Source organism: Sturnira hondurensis, unplaced genomic scaffold (assembly GCF_014824575.4).
Source record: "Sturnira hondurensis isolate 20B ecotype Veracruz unplaced genomic scaffold, ASM1482457v3 Scaffold0011744, whole genome shotgun sequence".
In the NCBI taxonomy this organism is placed as follows: domain Eukaryota; kingdom Metazoa; phylum Chordata; class Mammalia; order Chiroptera; family Phyllostomidae; genus Sturnira; species Sturnira hondurensis.
Window position 1 is genome coordinate 1,130,810 of NW_028084375.1, and position 11,143 is coordinate 1,141,952.

Consider the following 11,143-nt stretch of genomic DNA (forward strand, 5'->3'; position numbering starts at 1 on the left):
AAACCAGACAGGAAAAGGAGAGGAGTAAGGGGGGAATAAGCAAAGACTAAGAAAGGCAACTCTAAGAAGAAATAACGGTGACTAATGAATATATATAAGATGCTCCACCTCACCAGTAACCAGAAAAATGCAAGTTAAAACAATAACGAGTTATCACTGGGAGCAGGGTGGGCGGGATGGGGGGTGCAACTCCATTTTACTTATAGAATTAAGAAGTGTCAAAATAAGGCACATAGAAGTATGCTCACAGCGGCACTGCTTGCAATGGCAAAACACTGGAAACAACCCAGATGGTCCACTGACAAGCAAATGAATGAACAGACTCTGGCAGTTAGTCTATGACATACAGCTGTGAAAATAAATGAGCAGCTACATGCATTGACATGAATGAAGTAAAAATTAATGTTCAGTGAAAAAGTAAGCTATAGAACAGAGATGATACCATGTATATAAAGTTAAATACACATCAAATTAAGCAACATATCACCTGGGCATGTAGTAAATATAATAAAAAAGAAAATAAACAGAAAATTCAAGACAGTCATCACTTCTGGTCAAGAAGCAGGTAAGAATCTAGAAGGGGCCCTGGGGGCTTCAAAACTATTGGTAAACTGCACATTCACTACACAGGTGTCCATATAGGTGAGTCTCCTTTCTTGTTTTTAGTAAAGCAACTGGCTTTTCTTCATGTCGATCCCGCAAAAATAGCATTTTAGACCAACTGAATGGGAAAAAGATATTGGTAATACCCAGGCTTGATGAGGATGAAGGGGAAAAGATTAATCCTGTACCTTGGAGAAAGTGTTAGTTTGTAAAAGTATTTTGGAAGTTAATTTGGCAATATTAATGGAGTTGGCATATTTTGTAAACCCCTTGACCCCGTAATTTCACGTTCAGGAAATACACCCTGTGAAAATCCATGTATACCTGAACACAGATACATGTGTAAACTGTTGACTGCAATACTGCGTATAATAGTTAAAAACTGGAGCCCTGGCTGGTGTAGCTCAGTGGATTGAGCGCGGGCCTGCGAACCACACGATCACGGTAAAATTCCCAGTCAGGGCACATGCCTGGGTTGCAGGCCAATTCCCAGCAGGGGACGCACGAGAGGCAACCATACATTGATATTTCTCTCCTTCTCTCTTTCCCTTCCCCTCTGAAGTTAAATAAATAAAAAATATTTTTTAAAAAACTGTAAAGAGCATAAATATTCTCTAGAAAGTGAGTGAACAAACTAGTATGGCAACATCTATCCTATGGGACACTGTACTGCTGATAGATAAAGCTCTACAATCAACAGAAGATCTTCAAGATATATTAAGTGAATAAAGGCAAATTGCAAACTAATTTAAAAAATATGACTTTTTATTTAAGTATCTATACTTAAGTACACATACATTTTTATAGCAATGGTATTTGCCAACTCTTATATATACAGCAATTGCTATGTGCTGAGCCCTATTGGTTTCTGTTCTAAATGCTTGACATATAATAACTCATTGAACCCTCATAACAATACTATATGGTAGGTATTATTATCAATATCCCCATTTTACAGATGAGGAAACCGAGGCACAGAAGTGACGTATCTTGCCCAAGGCCATATAACTAGTAAGGAGGAGCAGCACCAAGATTCAAACCCAGGCGCTGTGGCTCCAGAGTCTATGCTGCTAACCATCACGTCACATGGCATTTCTTGAAAATAAGCACACAGAAAATACACCAAACTTCCATACTCTAGAGAAGGACAGAAGAGTAAAGAGACTTTCATCCCACATACTTCCATGGTGTTTTAAACAACAAAAATGCATTTATGCCACACTCCTATAGTAAAATAATACATAGACAGAGAGAAAAACTACTAAACTTGGAGTCAGAGGTGAGGTCTTAGTCCCGCGGACAGCTCTCCATCCTTCAGCAAATCACTTTCTCCCAGTTTTCTGTCTGCAAAATGGGAATGATGATAACTACCCTTCCTCAGGGTAAAGTGCTTTTGCAAACCATAAATCACTTCACAAAGGTGAAAAGACAGCATTATTTTCCCAAGGAGCTCTGGGAAGACTGCGAGGGAGGAGAGTAAATGAGACCAACTGTCTAAATGGAGCCTATGAACAAATCTAGGGTTCTCTCTGACACCTCATCCTCCACAATCAGAGAACCCAGTCACCAATGTCAGAGACTTCACCCCACCACCCCAACCCAGAGCTCAGGAGGGAAACCCGGGCACCTCTCTGCTTGGTGCCCACTGGTTATCTTCCGGAGCAAAGTGACCTCATAGCTGTTACTGGGCTCCAGAGAGCTTTCGGAATACCCTGAAATGTCTAGCAGGGTGGTCCCCAGTGGGGACTTTCAGAAAGGCAAGATACAAAGTAGAGCATTCTTCTCTAGGGGAAAAAAAAGGATCAGAGCTAATCACAAGGTAAGCAGCCTCTAACCCCATAAATAGTCTTGGGGAGAAGCCCAGCCACCTCCAAATTACAGGCAGCCTCTCACTCTGTTCAAACAAATCTCCAGCTGTGTGACTCACTTGGCAGAGCACAGAGTGAGCAGGGAGGGAGGGGTAAACACATAGCTGAGGGTTAGAGATCTAGACTCAAGGGAGATAAACAGGGAGGCCCCAGAGGTTCTCGCATCACAGGTTTATGTGAACAGGGGAAGATCTATGGGAAAAGTCTAGGCTTCCCCAAATCCCACTCCCCAGACTTCTGTGGGGCCCGTGAGGACTGGGAGGTAGAAAAGGGCCAAGGGTCTTCCTAAGAGAAAAGAAGAAAGTGGAAACTGCCCCTGAGCTGGAAATGAGCATCCTTAATTCATCTTCACCCAGTAACCCACTCCTCCATTGCTTTGTCCCTGACTTGTCCCATCTGAATATATGTGGTCTCTCAAGCTACTGCAGCAACAGCCACCTCAACTGCCCCCCTCTGAGAAATGGGAATAGCTAACCCCTTAAAACACTGGCTCCAAAGAGGCCAGGGGGAGGAAATCCCCAAAAAAGTCAAAGAAGAGGGCCAGATGGGGTGCTGAGGGCCTACCCACTCTCTGCTAAGACTTCCAACCCACTAGGCTTGCAGGTGTCAGGTGCTCTTGGTCCTGCCTTCTGCAGACACTCTGGGCCAGAAATGGCCCTTTATTGAGAATGACACAAAGAATCATTCCCACTCCTTCCCATGGATTAGCCAACAAAATAGGTGTTTGCTTTTTGTCTGGCTACCTGCCCAATACCACGGGCTGGACATCCCCTATGCAGAGGGCTGACAAGTGACTAGGAGGTGAAATGAGAAGGAAGGATTTAGGACAGCACCCTAAGCGGCGCAGGCCTTCTCATTACCTAGAGCTGGGGCCTGGAAGGGAAAGCGTGGACGAAGAGGAAGGTGGGCTTCCACATCCTCAGCTCTGAAGGAGACACCCATTTGCTGAGCCAGTCTCTCTCCGGGAATCTGCCTAGTGGCAGGCCAGTGTGGATGAAGGGGAGTTCCTCTGTGCCCCCTCCCCTCAAAGGGCTGGCACCAGTGACCCGGCCCTCTCTAGTTTCTATCCTGTTTGTGATATTTTGCTTTTGTGCCCCCCATTTCCTTTTTCTTCCTTTATCTACCCGTTCCCATCCTGCCCTATATTTTCTTCTCCTCTTCCTGCCCCTGCAGGCTAGGCTTAAATCTGGGCCACCAGCCTCCCTAGAACATAATCATTTCCCCAACTAAACCTCCTCACCCCAGGAAAGAAATATATTTCACAAGACTCTGCATAAACCAAAAAGGCACACAGCAGAGTTAACAGCAGGCAGGGAAGCTTGTCCCACCTGCTCTGAGCACACGTGTCTGGAACCGAAACCATTTGGGTACACACTCACACCCTGGAGAAATGTGGGCCAATATCGGTGCCAGATGCATGGTGACTGAGTAAGCCTCCTCTCTCAGACCTGCAGGCAGAGCCCAGAATCCCCCAAATTCCTGGTAGGCTCGGAGGCATCAGCTGCAGTGCTCCTGAAAGTCAGAATCTGGCAATGAATGAGGGAGATGAAATGGTGTGAGGAGGAATTTACGGCGGGAACACGGGGCAGGTGTCACGAGTGGAAGGATGAGCCAGTCACCAAACTCGAAAGGCTCCTCTGCCCAGGAGTTTCCTCCCCACCCAGGTGTCACACAGCCACGGCTTCCACCATTTCAGAATTCATTCCTTCATTTGGTGTAAGCATCGGGGACTCCAGATGAATCTGATTTTAAAATGCAAATATCCTGACCCAGCAGTTCCACTCTTAGGTGTTTCTCTCCCAGAGACATGAAAACAAAGGTCAGCACAAAGATGTGTCAACAAATGTTCATGGCAGCATTGTTCCCCACCCAGATGTAGAAATAACTCAAATGTCCAACACCACTTATCCATGATGAACACATATGATAATATATCCATACGACAGAATATTATTCAGTCACAAAAAGTAACGAAGTACATATTGACTCATGCTGCAACAGGGATCAACCTTAAAAACATCATGCTAATTGGAAGAAGCTAGTCACAAAGAATCACACATAAAATCTCTGGGATAGGCAAATCCATAAAGAAAGCAAACTGGTGGTTGTGTAGGGCCTGGGCAGCACGTGGGTACGAACGACCGCTACCGAACCAGGGTTTCCTAGTGGGGTGATGGAAATGGTCTAAAATCGATGGTGTTAGCAACTCTGCAAATATACTGAAAACCTCTGAATTATAATACATCTTAAATGGGTGCTTCATACTGTATGTAAATCCTGTCTCGATAAAGCTCACATAAAAAATGAGGTGCGGGTAAGCCTTCAACAAATCACAAATTTGCTTACATGCATATATATGAAAAAAAGACTGGGGCTCAGGAAAGACTTGGTGTTAGATGAATTCAGCTTTCTAAAGTCCTAAAGGAAGGACCCCTACTCCAGAGGTTCTGACTGCACGGGGTAAAGAAATTCCAAATCCACCACGGGCACTGAGAGAACCTCTCTGGCTAAGACTGATCAAGATACAAAATTAGAGAGAATGAAAAAAGTGCATCTACCTAAGGAGGGGAAACACTGATAGACTATTTAAAGGGAATCACCTATCAAAGAGCCCATCAGGGGATACCAGCTGCCTGGCCCATGGTCAGAAAAAGGAGGAGGAGGAGGAAGGGCCCAGAGAGGAATGCCAAAATATGAACCTGGACTTCATCTAAGCCTGGCTGAGCTGGGACTAGCAAAGGTCACGCGGGTCCTTACCTGGGTCTACCTACAGGCGCCTTCTTATCTTTAGGTGTCTCCTTCCTCCACTGTCAGAGGGAAGGAGAAAGGAACAGAAAAGGACAGACAAATGTCAACCTAATGAGATGGAGCAGACCTTGACCAGACCAGAGTTCCCAGACTCTTCCTCTGTCCCTCAGCCAAGGGTCTCAGGGGTGGCGGCAACAGTGTCGTCTAAGCCAGTAAGTAGCAAACAGAAAAAAATAGCTAATGCCTGAGCATTTTACCACAGGCCAGGCACCATGCTTAATGTTTCCTATGTATTACCTTATCCAGTTCTTACAACCTTATGAGAAGGGTGCGATTATGACACCAGTTTTACAGATAAGGAAAACGAGACTGAAGAGATTAAGTCATTTACTGAAGAGATCCTGGCCACAGCCAGCACCGAAGCCCTGAGAGCACACTGGGTGGGATTCCCCAAACCAGGCTCTTCACCACATGAGATCAGGAGAAATCACAGAAGTCACAGTTTAGCAAAAAACTGGGATGTAATTACATTGAGAGGAGAAGGAAAGGAGAGGCTGTAAGGGGTGGGAGTATAAACTTTCCCTTAATGCCTACAGCAGGAAATCACTAGGTGTCTAAAACTGACAGATTCATAAGTATCACTGCAAGCACATTATTTAGAAACACACAGTAAATAAACAGCAGACAAAAGAGCTAACAGTGCTGAAAGTGGCTACTTCCATGGAAAGGACTTTGGACAGGGAACTGCTTGCTAGTTTTCTTTTAAAAGCCTTTTGCTATTAGACCTTTTTAAAATCATGCCTATTTTTTCCTTTGAAAAAATGATTTTAAAAGAAAAAGAAAACTCAGAGATATGCCAACCAAAGTCCAAGGCGGTGAACATCCCTGGCTTTTGCCACACAGCTTCCATCCTCCACTGGTAAAAGCACTTGGGTTTTGATTTGGAGAATCTCCCTCCTTCACTGGTTAATTTGATGGGCATGTCACCCAGGAACCCCTTGCCCTCCACCAAGGGTGAGATTCCAGGGAGCCAACACCCTCCTCCTGGAATCTTAAGCAGAATGGCAACAAGACCTATGACAGCTGGAACTAATTCACCTAAAAGTAGAAACCCTCCATTAGTTCCTTCCACCCACACATGTCCCAGGACTCCCTTGGTTCAGACTTTTTAAGCTTTCCTTTAAATTCTCTGAGATGCCCATTTCCTTCTAATAAATTCCTCTCCTGCTTAAGTTAGCCAGAGTCACTCTGTTGCTTATAACCTAAGAAACTTAATGGAAATATCTAATGTTTGAGGTTGACTTGAGCTTTTATTTGCCAGTGTAACTATAGTTGTTTGCAATCTTTTAACCTAAAAAACCCTTTACATCACAATCCAACACAAACACATGCACACACACATACTGTGTATACATAAATATAGCGGAAACAAAAGTTCTGCCGAAAATGTCCACCCTAACACTCTAAGAGCATTCACTCAATTTTTCTTTTTTTTAAAGAGCAGTTTTAAGGTTTACAACAAAATCAATGGGAAAGTACAGAGATTTCCCATATACCTCCTACCCCCACATGCATAGCCTCCTGTTATCAACATCACTCACCAGGATGTCCTTCCTTTTTTTTTTAGCCAAGGATGAACCTACACTGACACATCATCATCACCCAAAGTAGATACCTCCCCCTCGGGGGTCACGCTAATGAAGTGAATGGTGTTATACATTCTATAGGTTTGGACAAAAGTATAAGGACACATACCCATCTTTAGATCATAGAGGATTTTCATGGCCCTAAAAAGTCCTCTGTGTTCCACCCATTATTCACCCCTTCACCCCAAAACTCCTGGCAACTACTGACCTTTTTATTGTCTCCACAGTTTTGTTTTTGCCATAATGTCATCTAGTTGAAATCTATTTTTTTCTAATATTGGTCCTATCCCACTAAGTTGATTTTAGACCTGCTGGTGGTTATGATCTGCAGTTTGAAACACACTGGCTCCTTACACCTGCTGCATCTGCCCCCAACAATTAAAAGCAACCCAGAGAGTATCCGAGCCACATCTCCATGTGCACGGGTGGTGCGCTACGGCCAAGGCCTGGCTGGTGGGGAGACACCAACAGAGCCCCAGGGTCCCGACTCCCCCCGGAGCACACCAATCAGCTAAACTGCTGCACTGCTGACATCAGCAGAAATGTGTGTTCATTTACTCACTCATTCGCTCATGCGCTGAGCATTCACTCAATGGCGTGAATATGTGGCAGTTCATGGGGACTATCCAGAGCCATAAATGCTATCTGAGGCTGGCTCAGAGGAGAGGAATCTGGGACAAAACCTGCACCATGATGGAGTGAATGTTTATCATCTTGTCCTGCTTAAGAGCTCGGAATGTCTCCAAGATCAGATCTGAGCAATGATTATTTCATTCCCACCTTTGAAGTAAAACAACTTTCAAGTCCAGCTTAGGAAGAAGAAATACAAGTGATTTTTCTGTCTCCTTTGTTCTAAAGGTTTCTTGTTAGCTTCAAACTTTGGTTAGAATTCCTTGCTCATGATTTTACTACCAACTTCCTGCCCCACTGGACAAGCAGCAAAAACATCAAGGGATGAAAGAGGGTGTCAATTCATTCAAATTCATTTTAAGGCCAATGTCTTGGTCTTAGGACCTTTCTGGATCTCTTTTCTACAGCAAGCAAAAAGAAGCGCAAGTGCTCCCTCCTTCATTTTCCTCATACCCACTGCACTGGCTCAACCATACCAAAACAGCGGGCAACCATACCAAAACAGTGAGCAACCATACCAAAACAGTGAGCAACCATACCAAAACAGTGAGCAAGAGCGTGGAGTAGGACTTGGGCATGACACGATAGGGAATGGATTTTTCCCATCTCTCCAGCATCCCACAGGTGGGGAGTGGCAGGCTACAGAGACTAGGGACTGGGGGCCTGTGGTTTGGAAGTAGCGAGACCTGTATTTTGAGGTCTTGGGAAGAAATTGGAGAGGGGACTGTGAACTGTGGTCATCTCTACCCTAACTTGAAACGAGAAAACATTCTGTAAACATAATTTTCAATCCTCACTCGAGGGCATTTTTTCATTGCTTTTAGAAAGAGAGGAAGGGGGAGAGAGAAAAAGAAACATCAATCGTCTGCCCTCTCATACTGCCTCTGTCTGTCGGGTGGTCGAGAGGACGTTCCAACCAACTGGTCCAAACTGGGCAGGGCTCTATAAGTAGTCTTGGAAGAAGAGCCAATCTAGGGGCAGTTGGCTAGCTACCTCAGGGGGGGCTTGCTGATACAGGAAAAAGGGAAGCGAATCAGGTACAGAGTGGAGGGAGGGATACAAACTCCCCATGACGTTGGCTCCCATTTCACTCTCACCCACCATAACTTGGATATCAATGAAAAGTACACACATCATTTTGGGTTAAGTTACTCAGCAGAGCCTTGAAACCCTCAGCCACAAATTACCTTCTTCTGCCTCTCCGAGGGGAAAAACCAACCAAAAGTTCAGCTAGGGTGGGGAAAAGGACAGGGACAGGAGACAGGGAGTGATGAGAGCCGGACAGATCGGTTAACGCAGAACTCCCTTCTGTCCCCCACCCCTCAGTCCGTCCAGAAAGGTCACTCGCGTTTCCCTTCTCTGCCCAGGTTCCGGCATCTCCTTGCCCCGGGCTTGGATGCTGGAAACGGAAGTAAAACCAACAAACCGTCCCAGGAAGCTATCAATGACCGACAGGGGGAAGGGAGCAGGAGAACTGCAAAGGGGAGAGGAGAAATCCGAGCAGAGAGCAGACCCCTCCAGCAAACAGCCCTATCCCTTCTGGCCACCCTCGGCGTACTGGGAGTCCTACTCACCCCCATCCCTTAGTCCATGCCCTAGGATTTCACTCTCTACCCTTTGTCTTGTTGCTACTAATCACCCAAAGTACCTAGAAGTTCTTTGAAGGGCCGCTGAAATCACCAGGACCCAAACAAAAGCCTAATCCCCCTTGTCGAGGCCCAAAGTCCGAAAGAGTGCAGGGATATCGTCCCTGGGGCTCATTCTCCTACAACCCAATCAACCGCCCACAGGACGCTGGAGTACTGCGCCCCGAGACCCGCGCCGCGTCTGGGGCAGGAGTCGCAGTGAACTCCCCAAGAGCAGGAAAGCATGGAGTCCTCGAGCCTCAGAAAAATCCCATCCCGCGCCTGCCCAAGAATCCCACTGCCCGCAGAGGGGCGGGAGAAAAGAGAAAAGAACCACCTCGAGGAGGTGGCCGCGAGGAGCCGGCCGCGAGGAGCCGACCACACGGAGCGGAGCACCAGGTGATGTCAGCGATCTAGCTGCGGGGCGCCAGAGCCGCGGAATTGGAAACGAAATGTACCCAGCTGGGGAGGCAGTGAGGCGGCGACGCCCCCTTTTCTTACCTCGGTCTGCCCTTCCGGGGGCACGTCCACCAGGGTACACCAGCCCCGTGTCCCGTTCATCTTCTTCCCGCGTGGGCAGCAAATCGGAGCCCACGGTCCAGCCGTCCAGCTCCAACGAGGCGGACGCGCGCGCGGAGCCACCTCTTGTATAGGTGCGTCAAGGGCGGGGACTGGCGACAGGACACGCCCCTAAGGCGCCGTTCGCCATCAAGTGGGCGGGGGGGGGCGGCGCGGCGGGGAGCGAGATGGGCGTGGCCTAGAGGCCTCAGGGCTCGACCATCTGCGTCAGCTCAGATTTACATAGAGGTGGAGCTTGGGTGCTACCTGAGGCTACTGTGCTCAAGTTTTGTCCAACGTGTGGTTGTACCTCAAACTTTCTTAGTTTTTTTGTGTCCTCCTTTCAACTCCAACATCAGTATTTGCAGGAGAATCACCCTGCCTAGCCCTACATAATGAGTTGGAAAAAAGCTTCCATTCTCTCCCCACTTATAGGCCAATCTGCAGGCTTTTGGAGGCTGAGCAAATTTCCTCTACCATAGAAACGTAAGCAACAAGGGCCGGCTCACTCAGACTGGCCTAAGCCAGTCTGGCAGGTGCCCTTCCCTGGCAGGAAGCCCAGGCCAAAGTCAAAGCCAGCTTGGCTCTGGGTAGGGCTTGTTTTACAGAAGCTATTATACCAAAGCTGCCTTTGTATGGTTGGGAGAGGTGGGACACCAGTCCTTAAAAGGAATTTGTATTCTTGTGTAAGGATGAGCCTCAATTTCTCCAGTGGTGTTTGCTCCCAAACCCCAGGTTAGCATCTTAAGGGTCTGAAAGAAAGGGAGGATGGCCAAGCAAGACCTTGGAGCCTCTTCCCAGCCCAGCTGCTTTCTGCAGGTGGCTGCTCCGCTGGGTTACAATCCACATGGAAGGCAGGCGGGAGGAGGTCTGACACACTCTCGAGTGGGCAGTGCCCTTGAATCCAGCAACAGGCTCTGGTGAACAGCTAGCTTCCTCTTCAAGGCAACACACGGGCAGGAATGACTGAAACTTCCCTATCTCCCAAGTAGGGACGGGATCTGTGCCAGGCAGAAATAGGTTTGTCTTTGTACCTGGGAGGTGAATGCTGGGGTCATCCCTATGACCCAGAGGAATAAAACCGAGTTCTGGTATCTCTTCTAACCCTCAAAAAAGGCATTTACTGGCCCTGCTATTCCCAGGAGCTTGTTTAGGAGAAAATGGAGGTGTATAAACATTTCCCAGATCCCTAGGTTCCATCTGATCTGTTGTAAAGGGCTTCTAAAAAGTGAGTAAAGAAAACCCCGGCTTCAGCCTCCAAATTGTGCAGTTAAAAGTTTCTTCATACTACATGGCCCTCCCAATAAACTAGGAAAAAGAATGAAAAAAACAAGTCAAGGATTTCAGTATAGATATAATTTTAATATTTAATTTAAAATAAAAATCAAAGCTGGATTGGTTTGGAAGAAAATATCTGATTTGCAGAGAATATGTTTAAATCACAAAAATCACAAGTCCTTGGTGA

At 46.7% G+C, this 11,143-nt stretch overlaps 1 protein-coding gene across 4 annotated transcripts in view; it reads right to left on the minus strand.

Moving 5' to 3' along the window:
- TUFT1 (tuftelin 1) overlaps nucleotides 1–9,775 on the minus strand; it is a 34,177-nt gene extending 24,402 nt beyond the window's left edge. For 3 of the 4 annotated variants that reach the window (XM_037060374.1, XM_037060373.1, XM_037060372.1), the window contains exon 1: nucleotides 9,622–9,775. In XM_037060374.1, the coding sequence (XP_036916269.1) occupies nucleotides 9,622–9,681 (60 nt within the window). In that variant the 5' untranslated portion in view covers nucleotides 9,682–9,775. The remainder of the gene's footprint in view (nucleotides 1–9,621) is intronic. The other variant, XM_037060375.1, reaches the window with a different exon arrangement.
- Nucleotides 9,776–11,143: the final 1,368 nt, after the last annotated feature.